Source organism: Aedes albopictus, chromosome 2 (genome assembly GCF_035046485.1).
Source record: "Aedes albopictus strain Foshan chromosome 2, AalbF5, whole genome shotgun sequence".
Classification (NCBI taxonomy): Eukaryota; Metazoa; Arthropoda; class Insecta; order Diptera; family Culicidae; genus Aedes; species Aedes albopictus.
The window spans coordinates 52,671,944-52,691,348 of NC_085137.1; the positions used below are offsets into that span (position 1 = coordinate 52,671,944).

The 19,405-nt window shown below is 43.0% G+C and overlaps 1 protein-coding gene across 4 annotated transcripts in view; it reads right to left on the reverse strand.

Moving 5' to 3' along the window:
* Window positions 1–551: 551 nt before the first annotated feature.
* The window catches only part of LOC109421548 (potassium voltage-gated channel protein Shaw), a 289,085-nt gene continuing 270,231 nt past the window's right edge, over window positions 552–19,405 (reverse strand). For 3 of the 4 annotated variants that reach the window (XM_062849685.1, XM_029871246.2, XM_029871247.2), the window contains exon 12: window positions 554–1,694. In XM_062849685.1, coding sequence (XP_062705669.1) covers window positions 1,423–1,694 — 272 coding nt within the window. In that variant the 3' untranslated portion in view covers window positions 554–1,422. Of the gene's footprint in view, window positions 1,695–19,405 lie in introns of all 4 variants that reach the window. The other variant, XM_062849686.1, reaches the window with a different exon arrangement.

Below are 19,405 nucleotides of genomic sequence, written 5' to 3' on the forward strand. Positions count from 1 at the left end.
TATTTTTCGAGGAAATTGCTTGCCTTCGATTCCAATAATTTATAGAGAACTAAAGCATCTACAACTTCATCCGAATCTTAATGAAAGTAAATACCTAACCACCCACTCACAGATATCCTCTACCGAGAGAAAACAGTCTCTGATTATATGGGGTGGAGAATTCGATTGTAATGGTAGTTAACTTAACGTGCAAATTGGAAACCACACCAGCACCAAGCAGAGCAGATCGTACCGATCGAACCCCTCGCAGTAAGTAGCTGAATGTCTAATGAATGAAAATGAGATTCCCCATTACTAGCAGTTTCCAGTTCGGAAATTTCCCCCTTACGACCGTTTCTGTTATACCCCAGTTAAAATCACCGCCGCAGGAGAGACAATCGAAATTTGCAAACTCCAAACGGAAACAGATGACAGAAGGTCGCAGACCAATCCCCAGTTCCCTCCTCTACCCTACATTTAAAAGTGGAAACTTTATCAGACTCACCGGGTTTTTGTCGATTTTAATAGAATTAGCATTCAAATGAGCTACTCTATTAAGGGATGCGGCGGATCAGGGAACTTTTCGAAGGACAGTTTTCTTTCTGTAAATTGAGTGGACTCGGTTGAAAACTTACTTTAAAATAACTTGAAATCTGAGTTTTTAATTTGTTGGATTGTTTATAAAACGTCTGTCCGTTAAAACATAACCACGTACGGTAAACATATGGGTTTCTTGATAGAATTTAATTTTGAAGAATTCTAGTACCACTGTTTGTAGTGTCTGATCATCATCAGCATCTCATTTTAGGTTTCGTCGTGTGTTTTCCTATGCCGTGAACTAGCCTAGAAAAATATATCGTGTGGTAACCACGGTTAAGATCACTTACCCACAATTAGCTACGAGTATCGTTTTTAAATTTCTATTATGATTAAATACAACTAGGTTCATTCATCAATTTCCTTTTGGCTTTCCAATCAGCTACTACTTTTGGTTTTTCATATATAAATGTTAAAGCATTATTTTCTCCTTGGATCTCATACGAGCTACTCATCTCCTTCAATGTAGAATTAGGTAACCTTTTCAATTTCATACGTTTCCATTCGTCCAACTTTGTCACATGCACGGTTATAGGTAGGACACAGATAGCTGTTTTTAAAACTTTTGTATTTCATGAAAATACAAGTTTCTTTCTTTTTTTTTTGAAGAAGGTGCTTTTGTATGACAAAAACAATACATCGTAGGTACCTCAATTTGATGGTATAGCTCCAATTGTATTCTGCAACGAATGGTGTTTTACTGCATGTAGGCAATATACTGTCAGCAGTCAGTAAATCCACCATTCGATGGTAGCAAAAATCCTAATGCCAGAAAATTTCACCTTCCTTTCTCTCATTTCCTCGAGTTTTGCCTGCCGAACCAAATTCACATTCCGCACTCTGTTTCTAAACTTCATCGCCCGAGGGTGAATCCGGGCCACTCTCGGACGACGAACCGGAATCGTTGTGCAGCGTAACTTTCGGTTCCAGCGGAATTTCCTCCGGAATGGAACTGCCCATCGTAGTGGTGCTGGTCACTGCCGTAACCATTGTAGCCGGAGAAGCTCCTACCACGGTTGTAACCGTCGTTGTCGCAGTCGTCATCGTCACCGTCACCATCGGTGGTGGCACTCCCCCAAATCCGGTCGGTGGCATTCGGTTGGGGTCCCGTCGATCCACTAAAAATAGAGATAATGGGGGAAATTGGTGAGAGGTGGAATAGTCTGAGACATAGGCTGGACAATGCGACCATAGAAATAGAAATGCCAAATAAAAACGATTTTTTTGAAGATAAACAGATGAAAATGTAAAAAGGAGTTCATAATGTATCATCTAATCTAATGGAACTCAATTTTCTACGAAGCTTCAGTCCTGAGCAAATATGGTGCCTAGGGAAATGCCTTTTCCGTTCAATGTCATGCCACGGATAGCTGTTTCTATCTCCTGCCATGATGAAGTTTCAATGTTACAACGGGTAATGCGTGGAATTTTAGGTGGATCATGCTGAGATGTCCGAGACATGATGTGGCAGACACTTGAAAAAGGTTTCCAAAATGTTCGAACCACCGCTTCAGCCGGTCATCTCAGTCAGTTAACTACTGTCCAAGCATGTTTTCCACGGGCATCAAGTGCTAAAAAGCGCTGTCGGGCTACGGCTTTGGCTACTCGTATTTTTGCTCGCCAAGCCGCGATTCTTCGTTCCTCCTTCTCCCTCCAGGTGTAATCTGTGATCCATGGCTCTCTTTGAGTGCGTAGCTCACCAACAGTTTTCTCGCCGGTAACGATGAAGACGTCCTTGATATCGCTCTATTGATCTTCTACACTTCCACCTTCCGGAATATCCACAGGACGGTTCTCCAGCTCCTTGACGAATGAACTTTTCACCGCGGCGTCTTCCAGTCGACATGTGTTGAACCGGCGCCCAATTCAAACTTGTAATTAGAAGGCACAGAATGTTACAAATTGATAAATTGAAAGATACAATTTGTGAATAAAAATCGCGTTCTGATGGGACTCGAACCCCCGACTCCGTATTCGCTAGACCGTCGCTTTAGCCAACTAAACCACTGAACAAGTAACGATTCTGCGGAGTAGAAAGCCAAATTGACTCTGAAGCCACACCATGAACACTTCATTTGCATAAATCCACCTCTCTTTCGGCTTAGATGCCAATCCACAACACACTCGCGTTTGTGTCCACTATAGATTGTTTCAGAAATTATAAATACACTTCGTTTATTAAATAAAATGAAATGTTCATATGATTTTTACCAACTTCTTTCAGAATATAGCTTATTGTACTCCATATTTTTTATTTTCCTTTCAATTGTCTTGATATTATGAAGTACAGTCGATTTTTCTAACAATTTACTTTTGCGAGTTTTCTAACAATTTAAATCTGCATTTGCAGAAAGGTGTTTTTAATTGATTTCAACATTTTTTATCACTAAATACCAAAAATTATCTAAATTTTTACCACATTCGCTTTCTTAACAAGCTGTTTAAGGAATGCCTTGTTCAAAATCTGGGAAAAATCGATAAGAGCATTTCCACTACATCTTATCTGAGATCAAGTATCTTATTTTTTGGGGTTTTCTATGGAACATAAGAACTACCACACAGTTTCTTAGCTTTCCTGAGCGCATTTAATTTAAACAATTTTTTTTCAGCTCATTCGATCCTTCAGATGGCAAAGCTTGCCATACCATAAAACGAATGCAGTAAGCAGTAATTAAGATATTCGTTTGCTCAACGTTTGTTGCTACTTGTGTTGCTGAGAAATTTGAAACAAAAAATTTTGCATTAGGAAGGCCCATCATGGTGGTTCTTGATCGTATTCCAGTAAAAATTACTCTTACCAATCGAGAAAATTTTTATTTAATATCTTTTCTTATCGATACAGTAATTTTTATTATGCTTGGAAATTTAATATTTTATTTGGAAGATATCCTTTTCTACTATGCTACATTTTTTGACCCTTTGTGCAACTTCAAATTTTAATCATCTAGTTCACAGAGCCCTGTTTTTTTTTACCAGAAACATGAACAAAATTGGTATTATTTGCTTCGTTAGCATGTTTACTATAAGAGCTAAAAGAACCTTTTTCGTATATTGTGCTCAAAATGAAATGGCAGTTAATGGTTAGTGTATTTATAATTTCTGAAACAGTCTTTACAACTACAAGTGAGAGTGAATGGTTTTTATGAAGTCAACAAGTAGTCTGTTTGCTGGTGTTCAATTTAATGTGTTTTCTCTCTCAATTTGTAACATTTTGTGCTTTCCAATTAAAACTTTTTCCAGTATGTTTCACGATGTTTCGCGAAATTCCCTTTTAAATTCCTACTAGAATTCTCCAAGGAATTCCATCCCTTTTTCAAAGAATCTCCAAATAGAACTATTTTAACTGTTTTCTTTAGAAGCTCTTCCGGGACATCCTTACAAAAATCATCCAGGGACTTCTTCAGAAATTTCTTCACCACGTCTTTCAAAAAATCTTTCACAATTTGCTTCTGAAATGGCTACAAGGAAACCTTTAAAAATCTTTTACGGATACTGTTCATAAAATTTTACACCGATTCCTCCAGACATTTCTCCAAAGTTTCTTTAAGAAAATCTATCAATCTATATCAGATATTTCTTCTTGAATTTATATAAAAAAAATCTTCTTAAATTTCTTCAGAAATTGATCGAGTGTTTCCTTTAGAAAATCGTCATGGGATTCCTCCATATATTTTTTTTCATATATTCCTCTAAAACATATAGAAACATTCTATGAACTTCTTCAGAAATTTCTCCACTGACTCTAGCACATGTCTTTTCTTGATTTTTTTTCCTCACATGACGCCCTGATTTGGTCTTGTATGGCGGTGGCTCAGCTACGTTCCGGCTATTTGATGGAGACGCATTATCCCTTGTGGCTTCAATCGGCTGACTTGGTTTTTTTTTAATTTTTAATTTTTTTTTAATCTAGGTGTTCTGTGTATTATAACACACTATCATCCTAATTTGGTGAAATAAATTTAAGCTATTATCAATACTAATTAATAACATATTACATTTCATTTGCTGTAGCAGTTAAGATTTTTTGCAGGCTTTATTTTTCACCTGCGTGTCAGAAATACATTTTTTCAACTTATCCTAATCCTAACCTAACTTAAACTAATTATACAAAGAACTTATCGTATCAATAGAAGACTGCAACGATTTTTGACGAAAGTTGGCAATGATTTTAGTTGACATCTGTTCCAATGTTTCAATATTAGAAATTTGATGCAACTCATTAGTGCTATACCAGGGAGGCAACTTCAGAATCATTTTCAAAATTTTATTTTGAATCCTCTGAAGTTGCAATACCAGAGCAACAGCTCGACCATATTGGGACAGCGTACAACATGGCCGGTCTGAAAATTTGTTTATACATCAAAAATTTGTTTTTGCGACAAAGTTTTGATTTTCTATTAATAAGTGGGTATAAACACTTAATGTATTTATTGCACTTAGTTTGAATACTTTCTATGTGGTTTTTGAAAGTTAAGTTTTTATCTAGTAAGAGCCCTAGATACTTTACTTCTACCGACCAATTTATTGGAGTTCTCCTCATAGTGACAACATGTCTACTTGAGGGTTTCAAATAAAGAGCTCTTGGCTTATGTGGGAATATGATAAGTTGAGTTTTGGAAGCATTTGGAGAAATCTTCCATTTTTGCAAATAAGAAGAAAAAATATCTAAACTTTTTTGCAATCTACTACAAATGACACGCAAGCTTCGCCCTTTGGCTGAGATACCTGTGTCATCTGCAAATAACGACTTTTGACATCCCTGTGGCAAATCAGGTAAGTCGGAGGTAAAAATATTGTATAAGATTGGTCCCAGTATGCTGCCTTGTGGAACACCAGCTCTTACAGGTAATCTATCTGACTTGGAATTTTGATAGTTTACCTGAAGTGTTCGATCCGATAAATAGTTTTGAATAATTTTAATAATATATAGTGGGAAATTAAAATGTTTCAATTTTACGATCAAGCCTTCGTGCCAAACACTATCGAATGCTTTTTCTATGTCAAGAAGTGCTACACCAGTGGAGTAACCTTCAGATTTATTGGAACGAATGAAATTCGTTACCCGTAAAAGTTGATGAGTAGTCGAATGACCATGGCGGAATCCGAACTGCTCATTGGCAAAAATATAATTTTCATCAATATGAATCATCATTCTATTTAAAGTAAGTTTTTCAAAAAGTTTACTGATAGATGACAGTAAGCTAATTGGACGATAACTAGAAGCTGCGGCAGGATTTTTGTCAGGCTTCAAAATTGGAACAACTTTAGCATTTTTCCATTTTTCGGGAAAATATGTCAACTGAAAACATTTGTTAAATATAAAAATGATAAGAAACTTTCTGGAAGTTTTTTGATGAGAATATAGAAAATTCCGTCATCACCCGGAGCTTTCATATTCTTAAACTTCTTTATAATAGATCTCACTTCGTCCAAATCAGTGCCCAATGAATTGTCGAAAATGTTCTCATGATTGAGAATGTTTTCGAATTCGCGGGCAACCTGATGTTCTATTGGACTAGTGAGACCTATACTGAAATTATGCGCACTTTCAAACTGTTTGGCGAGTTTTTGTGCTTTTTCAGAATTAGTTAATAATATTTTGTTATCCTCTTTCAGCGCAGGAATAGGCTTCTGAGGTTTTTTCAAATTTTTTGTCAATTTCCAAAACGGCTTAGAGCCGGGGTTTAATTGAGAAACTTTATTTGCAAAATTTTTGTTTCTCAATTCAGTGAAACGTTTTTTAATTTCCTTCTGAAGATCCTGCCAGATTACTTTCAAAGCAGGATCTTGAGAATCTCGAGGATCTCGAGAAAATATTACATTTTATAACTTCGTATTAAGAATCGATATATTGTTGATAAATGTTAAAAAATTCATTCAATTCGGTTCACTGGTTTTCGAGATATGACAGTTCAAAAATTAGTTGTCTAAAAAAATAGTGTTTTACCCGAACGGTTCTAACTTTGCGAAAAATTAATCAATAGAGCCCAAATTTGTACCAATGATGCACATATAGTAGGTTGACAAACAGTCAAAATTTGAGAATTTTTGATGCACTCTATAAAAAGTTATAGCATGTTGAATTTTTTTGTGAGAGAAAACAAAGTTGCCTATCCCAATCATTTTGGCCATCCCCTGTACGTACCCATCAGCTGGCGGCCGCTTGAAATTCTGCTTCAAACTTCGCCACTTCATACATAAAAAATGGAATTTGTATGGCGGAGGCGAAGACTAGATCAGTGGCGAAGTCTAGTGCTTTTACCCTACACGTGAGCGAGTCTCGCTCGGTGTGGTGATCTGCAGTATTGATTAATTGTTGTGCCTGTGTACTTTTGCTCTTTGACACGGGATGCAATGTACGACGAAGTTCTTGCAATCCCGTCTGAGAGACGGCCACACGAAGCGTTCTTCAACTAGCCAAACTGTTGCACGTACACCAAGATGAGAGATGTTGTGGAGGTTTGCGATGATCGAAGTTCGGAATTCACTTAGGACGAATGGTCTGATCGCTATCGTTGAATTGTCGCAGTACGCAAGCAAAGAAAATAGTGGTGATTTCAGTGCCTTGAGTATCAAGCCGCAGCCTGGTGGTGGTGACTGCAAATACTGCTGCAACTCCGGATCGTCGGTTTGCCGCGCTGCCATAAGGTCGAAATCGCTGGTGTTGGTAATCGAGCTGATGCAGCTTAGCATATCAGCAACCTTGTTGGCTTCGTCGGATATGTACGTGGCGAATGTCGGTCGTATACTTGCTCATGTAGCTTAGATGACGTTGCTGTGTTGGTGTCGCTCGGTCTGAGCACTGTTGGAAGGCAGTAACCAAAGGTTTGTGGTCGGTGTAGATGCAGTACTGTCGCCTACCGCAGTACCAGAGGCATCAACTTCAAGTGCCAGAGATGGATGTGCCAGGAGAGTAGCGTTTCCGAGGTCGTTCTTGCACTGTTCGAAGGCTTGGTTGGTGGATTTGTCCCATTATTGGAGCGGTGTCCGGTCGATTTTCACGTTCCCGTGGATCATACTCTGGAGGATTCGCTGGTGCTCTGTCGCATGTCGGATGAAGCGCCTGTAGAAGTTGATGGTGACAAGAAAACGCTTTAGCTGTTTCGTAGTGGTTGGTCGAGTAAAATTCAGCACGGCTTCAACTTTTTTAGGGGTTGGTCGAATACCGTCGGCGCTGATCAAGTACCCTATGAACTCTACTTTCTGTAGTCCGTCAGCCCGTTGTTCAAATCCGTTGGAAAACTTCACGCAGGGTGGCTTTGTGTTCCTCCTTATCCTTGGAAGCGAAAATGAAGTCGTCCACGTACGGGAAGACAAAATCCAAATCGCCTAGGATTTCATGGAGGTGCCGCTGTAGAGTTTGGCCAGCATTCCGGAGGCCAAATGTCATGAACTTGAATTCAAAAAGGCCAAACGGTGTAGTAATTGCCGTTTTCGGGATGTCTTCCGGTGCGACGGGGACCTGATGGTAGGCGCGTTGCAGGTCGATACACGAGAAAATCTGCTTGCCGTGAAGGACGGTGGAGAAATCCTGAATATTCGGAATGGGATAACGATCGGGGACGGTGAAAGCGTTCAGTGCCCGATAATCTCCGCACGGTCTCCATTTCCCATTGCTCTTCCGCACCATATGCAGTGGGCTGGCCCAGCAGCAGCTAGAAGGCTGGCAAATCTTTTGCTCTATCAGAAATTTGAAATTAGGCTTTTGCTTCATTCAATTTATCCGTCGGGAGTTTTCGAGGGTGACAAAAAACATGTGGACCAGTGGTGATGATATGGTTGTGTTGTGTTGCGTACACCGAATGTGTGCCGCCGCACCTGTACAAACATACACCACATTGATCGCAGACCTGCCGACTGAACATCTTGTCCGACAGCGTGAAGGTGGCAGCGACTCTGACACACAGTTTGACAGCGGTATTTTGACGTTCCCACAGAAGAGCAAAACGTGCCAGTCATTGGATTATCGAGTGCAGAACAGAGTTTGAAACATTATTTGAAGATATCATTTTATTGTTCTAAATCACTACGTGAATTTGTGAATTTGCTTAAAACTAAAATCGATCAGGTAGAACTAAATTTGTAGGATTGGAGAAAGATTTACTAAAATTGTTGTTACATTTAAGGTTCACTACAAAGTTTGATATTCGTTCGTGCAGTGCGTGTACGAGTTAAGATTCTCAATTGTTTAGGTAATTCCTCAAACTTCGTAAACTCGCAGTGCAGCTAAACTTTTTATCATTTAGAACTCCTAAAACCTCTACTAATCGGGTGTATACGATCCGGGTATCGAACACGAACGCCGTACAAACGTAAGTCTTTGCATCACTATTTATAACCTTAAAACTAAGTGAACTATTCCCCCAGGAAATTTTTAACCGTTGTCCGAAATAAACGCGTTTAAGTTACGGATTTGCGTTTCAATTAGTTGCATCCGCAACATTTTAAAAATTTCGCTTCCCGGATCGATCCACGATGCCAACCGTCGTCGCAACCAAGTGCCGGAGGACAGCATCCAGCAGACGTGCCTGCTCTGCAATCTTCCGGATGACAGCGAAATGGTGTCCTGCGACAAATGCACGCAGTGGTTTCACTTCGACTGCGTCGGAGTCAACGAAGAAGTGGCTAACCGCTCATGGAGCTGCCAGGATTGCGCCGAAGCTAGAGATCCGGCTCCACAGCTGCCACTGTCATCGACCCCGCCAGCAGTAGTTACAGGTGAGCTGCAAACGTTCCAACCGCCTCAATCGCCCTTAGCGTCCCCGCGAGTGCCAATTGCTCCCCAAACAAGAGCTTCTCCAGTGCCCTCTCCCCGAACACCAACCCCGCGCCCTCGTGTTTCTGGAGTGCCAATGAATCCCCCACCGACACCTCTTCCGCGTACCCCTCGACCGCAAAACCAACTGCCACCAGTGTCAGAACATCGTCGATCCGGAAGTGGCAGATGAAGTGCATCTTGTGAATAGACTGCCAGCAGACCTACGAATCCAGTTTTTGGAGCAGCAGGAAGCAATCGAACAACGATATCTGCGTCGAAGATTCCAGTTGTTGTTGCAGAATCCAGTCAACGTGAATGCAGTGAGTGGACAAGGAGTAAACGTTCCGGTCGATCAAAACATCGGATTTCCACCTGTGTTCCACTCCTCACCAGTGTGTCACAATCAGTTGCCTCCACGTTCCACATTCCAGAACAGAATTGTTTCACCTTTTGTTCCAATATCGCAACCTCAGCGTCCGAATTATGACCAACCGAGTGTGTTAGGGGTTCCCACATCGCAAGTCGACCGGCAAGTGAATTTTTCGGCTTTTCGCTCGCACCCAACCGATCCAACCATACACCGTCCCATCGCTTCGACGCTCATTCCACCTCAGACTGACAATCATCCTAGTGCGCCCGCAATCTCGCATCCCGGTGACAATCATCGAACGCGCAATTCTGCTTTCGCTCCGCTTATGGGTAGTTTGCGTCCACCCGCTCAGGATTTCTTTCCGTCGGCTTTTCACGATGATCCTACTGTGGTGGGCGGAACGGCGCTGCTCAACAAAAGCCAAATCGCCGCTCGTCATGCAGTCCCAAAGGAGCTACCCATCTTTACCGGTGAACCGGAGGAGTGGCCCCTATTTTTCGCTTCGTTCGAGAATACGACGCACCTCTGCGGATTCACAGCTGAGGAGAACATGGTCCGTCTACAGAAATGCTTAAAGGGGAAGGCATTAGAAGCAGTAAAATGTCAACTGTTGCACCCAAGCAACTTGGATCAAGTAATCGCTACTCTGAAGATGCTTTTCGGTCGGCCGGAAATTATCGTTCATTCGCTGCTGCAGAAGATCAACAGTCTGCCTGCTCCCAAAGCAGATCGTCTTGGAACACTCGTGGACTTCGCTTTGGCTGTTCGCAACATGGTGGCCACAGTCAAGGCTTGTGAACTGGAGGAGCACCTATGCAACCTCACCCTTCTGCACAGTTTGACAGAGCGACTTCCTCCAATGATTCGTTTGAATTGGGCGACCCATCGGCAGTCTCTTCAGTCAGTAACGTTAGCCGAGTTCAGCGACTGGTTGTACAAGCTAGCAGAAGCAGCTAGCACAGTGACGATGCCTCAGTTCGCTGGTGCTAACGATAACAAATCGCACCGTGGCAGGAAGGATGATGGATTTTTGAACGCACATGCTGAAGCAACTCCGAAAGTGAAGTAACTAGATACGAACCGTGTTTGTGTTATCTGCCAGGGAAGCTGTACCGCAGTAGAAAAGTGCGGGCGTTTTCTGTTGTTCGGCCTTTCCGCTCGTTGGGATGAACTTCGGGAACACAAGTTGTGTCGTAGCTGTTTGGGCAACCATCGTGGTCCGTGCAAGTCCGCAAAGCCGTGCGGGAAAAGCGGTTGTCAGTATAAGCACCATCGGCTGCTGCACAACGATGCCAAAGACAAACCGGAAACATCATCGTCTGGTTCCCGCGGTCAAGCCGAAGGGCTACAACAAGCCGTTGCTCCGGTGTCACGGGACGTCGAATCCTGCAACACACATCGAGGAGGAAGCAAATCCGCTCTATTCCAGTACATTCCGATTGTACTGTACAACAACGGGATCGAGCTGCATACCCATGCATTCCTGGACAGTGGATCGTCTCTAACGTTGATGGAGGAAAGTTTGGCGAAGCAGTTGAACCTGAACGGTGAGAAGAGCCCCTTGTGCCTGCGGTGGACAGCTGATACCTGCCGATATGAAAAAGACGCCACAATCGTTTCCCTCAACATCTCCGGCACATACAGCAGTCTACATACTTTACGAGAAGTCTACACGGTAAAGGAGTTGAAGCTGCCGACACAATCGCTACCTATTGAAGAACTGGCAGACAAGTACTCGCATCTTAAGGGTTTGCCAATTGAACCCTACTCCAATGTTCAGCCGAAGTTATTGATCGGCGTGAGCAACGCAAGGGTGATGCATATTTTGGATGATCGCGAAGGGAAGCTGGATGAACCTGTTGCAGTGAAGACGCGTCTTGGCTGGACGGTCTACGGCACGTATGCGTCGGTGAAAGATTCGATTCTACGACTCCCGCACAGCTTCCACATTTGTTCACATTTCCACGAAATGGATGACAGCCTGTACGAAGCAGTCAAAAATTACTTCGCTCTCGATAGTCTGGGAATCAGCGCTCCACAAAATCAGCTTCTCTCCAAGGAAGATGAGCGAGCTCTAGCGATGCTGCGCGAAGTCACGACTTTTCAAGACGGGAGATACCAGGCAGGCCTACTGTGGAAATACGACGACGTGCGACTACCCAACAATCGATCCATGGCATTGAGACGTCATCGTTGTCTGACCAAGAGGATGGAACGCGAGCCGCAGTTAGCCAAAACTCTGCGAGCGAAGATGCAGGACTATGAGCAGAAGGGATACATCCGTAAGTTGACACCTGCGGAGAGTCGTGCCACTGGAGATCGCACATGGTACTTGCCGATTTTTCCGGTATTCAACCCTAACAAACCGGGGAAGATCAGGATTGTCTTTGATGCAGCTGCGTCCCTCGGTGATGTTTCCCTCAATTCCGTACTGATGAAAGGACCGGACCAACTAAACGCTTTGCCGCCAGTGCTATACAAGTTTCGAGAGCGGTTGATCGGACTCGGTGGCGATGTTGCCGAAATGTTTCATCAGATAAGAATGCGACCGTCAGACGAACACAGTCAGCGGATCTTGTGGTGTGATTCTGAGGACCCAACTGAGCCATGCGATTACGTGATGCAGGTTGTAACCTTTGGCGCTACCTGTTCACCCAGTACAGCGCTGTATGTGCTGAATGAAAATGCGTCACGATTAGAGGAAAAGTACCCCGTCGCAGTTGATGCTATCTGCCGTCGTCACTACGTCGACGATATGTTGACCAGCGTTGATACAGAGGAAGAAGCGATCCAGTTAGCGAAGGAAGTTCGATACATCCATCACGAAGGTGGATTCCATATGCGGAACTGAGTGTCGAATTCGTCAGCTGTACTTGAGGCCCTCGGAGAGAACCCTAAGTCCGAAAAGTCGATGGAAATGAATACGGAGCTCGCCATGGAAAAGGTTCTCGGTATGTGGTGGAGCACAACGTCGGATGTCTTCAGTTACAAACTCTGTACAGACCGCAATCGAGAGCTTTTGTCCGATGCCAAGCACCCCACCAAGCGTGACGTACTTCGTACACTGATGGCTATCTACGATCCCTTAGGACTCATCGCGCATTACCTGATATATTTGAAGGTATTGCTACAAGAGATCTGGAGAGCGAAGACCGGGTGGGACGATCCGATCGAAGAAAAGCATCTGGAGAAATGGTTGACCTGGTTACGCATACTTCCCGAGCTGGAGTCGGTCAAGATACCTCGTTGCTATTTCCGACACGTGGCAGGAATCGACAATGCTACTGTGGAGCTCCATACTTTCGTCGATGCCAGTGAAAGTGGCTTCGCTGCCGTGTCCTATTTCCGTTTCGAAGTGGATGATTACGTCGAGTGTGCCCTAATCGGAAGTAAGACGAGAGTTGCACCCCTCAAGTTTGTCTCCATCCCACGACTGGAGCTGCAAGCAGCTGTCATTGGTACGCGTTTGGCACAGAGCGTTGCAGAGGGCCATTCTATCAAAATTGATCGTCGCTATTTCTGGACGGACGCTCGAGACGTCATGTGTTGGTTACAGTCTGCACACTAAGATTCTAATTTTCCAGCTCAGTAAATTTTTTGCTGAGTTCTGCATTTTTTCCATCTTTTTACTGAGTTTTCAACAGCAGATTTAACTCGGTACACTCGGTAATCAATATTTACCGTTCATCAGTAACGATATTTACCGTTCATCTGTAATTTTTGACAGCTCATATGCAGAGCTCGTTAACTCATTTACAGAGTATTCAGCAAAAGGGATAACCGAGCGTACCGAGTTAAATCTGCTGTTGAGAACTCAGTAAAAAGATGGGGAAAATACCGAGCTGATCTTAGTGTGTGATCACCGACGTTATTCGCAGTTCGTGGCCTTTCGTGTTGGCGAAATACTGGAGGCAACGGACATCACCGAGTGGAGATGGCTTGGCACGAAACACAACGTTGCAGATGATGGTACAAAATGGAAGTGCAGGCCAGATCTCAAGCCAACAAGCCGTTGGTTTACAGGTCCATCGTTTTTATGGAAGCCAAAAAGCGAATGGCCGTCTTCAACTCTGAATTCCGAAGAGACCACGAACGAACTCCGTGCGAGCTTTCTGTACCACATCGAAGACACAGCACGAACCATTCTGCAGGCAGAAAATTATTGCTCGTTGTGAAGATTTATAGATTCCGACGCAAATAAATGATTAGGCTCATTTCCAGCGTAGGTGCGTTATAAATGTTTGTTTACAATGCAAAACTATCACCAAATGTGTGCCTAACAACACAGCGTAAAATATTCTCCAGGACGCGGTCTGGTTTTATATCTGTGGGCCCACGCAAGAAAAATCCACGCAACTAATTTTCGCGCAGGAGTCTAAACAGGTGGAATCTCCGCAATACTCGTCCTGGCAACGTTTTCTACGGGTGACTGCTTTCGTTCACCGTTTCATTGGGAACATCAAACGCAAACAGAAGAAGGAGTCAATGATCCTCGGACCGCTCACACAGGACGAACTTTCCGCAGCGGAATTATTCCAGTTTCGACAAGCCCAGGCAGACGTGTACGGCGAGCAGTTACCAGCAATTTCATCAGAAAAACGACGGAAGAAAACAGATAGCCTATTCAAGCTGAACCCGTTCCTTGATGATCGCGGAGTGATGCGCATCCACAGTAGGCCGTCCCTATTTTTGCAAAAGTTGGAAATGTTAAAAGTTCAATATTGCAAAACGATCGTTTTAGCTAAAAAACCATCATGACAAAATTTGAAGTCCGTATCTCAAGGTTAAGTGGTCCCCCACGGGGCCTAAAGTTCTCAAAAATTGTATGGGGTCAAAAAAATCATGAAATTTTTTCGACGAAAAAATTATACAATTCTACTAGAATTGGTAATTTTAGAACCCTAAAGGGTCAAAAATGTGCTCAGAATTGCGATATCTCTTTCCGTTTTTGAGTTATCGTACAAAATATGGGAGGTTTACTCAGGGATTTCAAAAAATGGTCAAAATGTTCAATTTTAGGTAGTTTTTCGTCAATAACTCAGAAACGAAAAGAGATATCGCAATTCTGAGCCAATTTTTGGCCCTTTAGGGTTCTAAAATTACCGATTCTAGTAGAATAGTGTATTTTTTTCGTCGAAAAAATTTCATGATTTTTTTGACCCCATACAATTTTTGAGAACTTTAGGCTCCGTGGGGGAAGACTTAACCTTGAGATACGGACTTCAAATTTTGTCATGATGGTTTTTTAGCTAAAACGATCGTTTTGCAATATTGAACTTTTAACATTTTCAACTTTTGCAAAAATAGGGACCGCCTAATCCACAGTCGATTGGGAGAGTGTGACTTTGTGGACGAAAGTGAACGGAATCCTATCGTCGTCGTCGTGTGTGTGGGCTTTTTTTTCTAGTTTCTAGTTCCCTCGCAAACGGCATTCAGGATGGCGGTGCTACAAAGAAGTAGCCACCTAGCCATCAGTGAAAAGTGATAGCTCGGGTTCGTCGGATCGCGCGTCGTCGTGTGTGTGGGCTTTTTTTCTACACTCAGCGAAAAAAATTAGCGAAATTCATCGAAATACCTTATGAAAATTTGCTATAACTAATTCTTATGGATGACATAAGAAAACCTTATAAAAATTGATCGTGCTTGCTATGTCAAATTTCATAAGATAGACTTATGAAAAGAACAAAAAAATCTTAAAATGATGCAGACTGGATTCGATCCATGAACGTCGGGATCGCCGAGCCCGTGTTTTATCCACACGGCTACCGACGCTTAAGAATACCATGTTGCTAAACATGAATAAAAGCCAAGCTGTGAGACGATTTTACGTCATAGAGTGACCTTATGAAATTCATCCGAATCATTATGAATTATTTAAAGGCCGTTTCATAAGTTGGGCCTTATGAAAGACTTAAGGTTATTTGACTGAGTGTAGTTCCCTCGCATACGGCATTCAGGATGGCGGTGCTACAAAGAAGTAGCCACCTAGCCATCAGTGAAAAGTGATAGCTCGGGTTCGTCGGATCGCGCGTCGTCGTGTGTGTGGGCTTTTTTTTTTTAGTTTCTACTTCCCTCGCATACGGCATTCAGGATGGCGGTGCTACAAAGAAGTAGCCACCTAGCCATCAGTGAAAAGTGATAGCTCGGGTTCGTCGGATCGCGCGTCGTCGTGTGTGTGGGCTTTTTTTTTTTAGTTTCTACTTCCCTCGCAAACGGCATTCAGGATGGCGGTTCTACAAAGAAGTAGCCACCTAGCCATCAGTGAAAAGTGATAGCTCGGGTTCGTCGGATCGCGCGTCATCGTGTGGTCGTGGTGGGCTTTTTTATCTTGTGAGATTGTTCCTTGCTGCTTCTTTGTTAATTTCTTTCTGGATGTCTCTCTTTTCATTATTTTATTTATTCATTATGTGTATATGTATCTTTTGAACATTTTGATCAAATTTATATAGTTCGTCACCATGAGTGTCGACTTGTTTCTTGTTGTCAATGTCGAAAGTTGCATATTGAAAATTATCTCTTTCACTTTGTCTATCATGTATCTATTTGTGTATATTTCTCATATGAGTCCGTCTTGGTTCGTCGTTGCATCGCGTCGTCGTTCTGTGTGCGTGTTTATAGAGGAAAAAAATAGTTTTCGTGCGAGTCGGTTGTGTGATGCCAGCAGCGGATGACATTTCAGTCCGTCTTGGTTCGTCGTTGTCCTGTGTGCGTGCTTATCTTCGTACGGGGCGGTTTAGTTTGTTTTTGGAGGCAAAGTGAAAGTGCCGCTTTTTTCATTCGGATCGGCCGCGTCGTCGTCGACAATTTGAATGTGCACATCGTCGTACCCGTGTGTTGTTGTAGCGGTTCAGTGTGATTTCGAGGCCAGTTAGTGGAAGATGCTGCAGCACATATGCACTGGACACTTCGAAGGATGTTTATTGGTGAGCTCGTTCCATTTTATCATAATAATTATTGCTAAAGGATGTATAAAATTCTGCTCTGGTTTTTGTGTATTTATCTAACAAATATTGAAAAGTTCGTCACGTCATGTGTCGGCGCTAGTTCCAAATGCACATTTAGTAGATAATAAATATTTTTCTTTCATTTTTTGCATGTACACAAAAATTTGACTGGTTCGTCATCTTCGGTGTCGACATTTGTAATATTTTAGTCTAAATGAATAAATAAATGTTTTGACTCAAATAAAGGTTGCATGAATTTCTGGAAAAAGAGAGGGTCGGTAAAAGATAGACGGTGAACCATGCGGTAAGATGTTTCTGATTTATTTATAACGTGTTATTTTGTTAATACTTGTGAATTGATCGCGTTCAGCATTGTCTCGCGCGGAAACGCAAACTACAGATGCGTCGGTGTTTAGCATTGTATTCTCCTTAGTTGCAAATGAATAACTTTTGTAGGGTGAGTTTTGAGGCACAATAGATCGCGTTCGTCGTCCACGGTTTAGAAGGGTATTTCTTCTTGAGCGCATTATTAATCGCGAATCAAAACATGACATTCGTTTACCACGATGAAATCCTCAACATATCTCCATTTCCCCTGTCCAAACTCCTAGTGATTTCTCGTAGTAACGCAGAGAATTCCTCGGTTATTGGCCTAAGCGAGAATCACGTCATCACTTCCTTCCCTATCCTCAATTGACCTGCATTCGGACGCGGCCGGCGCTGGTATTGCTTATTGAAAAGTACTGGGATTCCAACATTTACACAATGAAGAGTAAGCTAATCCCAAGCACCATCTGTTGGTTCATTATGTAAATGCAGTTGTCCTTGCAATAACAGAGGAGCAACCGCGGGCGGTCAATCATGCTCATGCTCATGCTCATGAAAGTGAACGGAATCCTATCGTACTTCCTCGTGATCATCCCACTACCCGTCTCATCGTCGCAAACGTGCATCAACGCTATCAACATCAGTGCCATGAAACCTGCGTAAACGAAGTTCGGCGAGAGTTCTACATTCCACGAGTACGCAGAGTCTGTGAACAGATTCGTCGTCAGCAATGTAAGATCAACAGTGCGAGACCAGAACCACCAGCGATGGGATCTCTTCCCAAAGCACGAGTAGCAGCCTTTTTACGCCCGTTTTCCTATGTTGGCGTAGACTTCTTTGGACCTTTTCTCGTTCTCATTGGTCGTCGACACGAGAAACGCTGGGGCGTGATTATCACCTGCCTGTCAACTCGGGCGATACATCTCGAGTTAGCCGCTTCGCTGAACACGAGTTCCTGCATCATAGCGCTATGGAACTGCTTCGCTCGTCGTGGGACTCCTGTAGAGATTAGAAGCGATCGTGGAACTAATTTCATCGGCGCAGATAAGGAGCTTAAGGCTGCGGTGACGGCGCTGGACCAGAATAAGCTGATGACCGAATTCAACAGTCCGACAACATCGTGGATTTTCAATCCTCCAGCGTCCCCACATATGGGTGGCTGCTGGGAACGTCTCATCCAGTCAGTGAAGAAAGTTCTGGCCATCATCAAACCTCAGCGGGTGCCTACAGAAGAGGTGTTACGAAGTTATCTGATTCAGGTTGAGCACATCGTCAACAGTCGTCCTTTGACACACGTTCCCGTAGACGATTGTTCGTCGCCGGCATTGACTCCCAACCATTTCTTGATGGGATCATCTGACGGATCCAAACCGCTCGTGCCGTATACGGATTGTCCACTTGCACTTCAGAAATCCTGGAAATCTTCGGAGGCGCTGGCGAATCGTTTCTGGCAACGATGGGTAACCGAGTACTTGCCTACAATCACTCGTCGAACTAAATGGTTCTACCCAGTGAAGCCTATTGCGGTAGGTGACGTTGTCGTCGTAGCGGATCCTGACCTGGCACGGAATCGCTGGCCCAAAGGACGGGTCGTATCGGTGAAAACTTCAGCGGATGGGCAAGTTCGTTCGGCTGTTGTACAGACTGCTTCCGGATTCTACGATAGACCTGCGACCAAGTTTGCTGTATTGGACATCGGTGCAAACGGAAGTGAGCCGGACCAGAGTCCAACTACTGGGGGGGGGACTGTTGCGTACACCGAATGAGTGCCGCCGCACCTGTACAAACATACACCACATTGATCGCAGACCTGCCGACTGAACATCTTGTCCGACAGCGTGAAGGTGGCAGCGACTCTGACACACAGTTTGACAGCGGTATTTTGACGTTCCCACAGAAGAGCAAAACGTGCCAGTCATTAGATTATCGAGTGCAGAACAGAGTTTGAAACATTATTTGAAGATATCATTTTATTGTTCTAAATCACTACGTGAATTTGTGAATTTGCTTAAAACTAAAATCGATCAGGTAGAACTAAATTTGTAGGATTGGAGAAAGATTTACTAAAATTGTTGTTACATTTAAGGTTCACTACAAAGTTTGATATTCGTTCGTGCAGTGCGTGTACGAGTTAAGATTCTCAATTGTTTAGGTAATTCCTCAAATTTCGTAAACTCGCAGTGCAGCTAAACTTTTTATCATTTAGAACTCCTAAAACCTCTACTAATCGGGTGTATACGATCCGGGTATCGAACACGAACGCCGTACAAACGTAAGTCTTTGCATCACTATTTATAACCTTAAAACTAAGTGAACTATTCCCCCAGGAAATTTTTAACCGTTGTCCGAAATAAACGCGTTAAAGTTACGGATTTGCGTTTCAATTAGTTGCATCCGCAACATGTTGGTTGTTGTCGCATGTTGAGAACG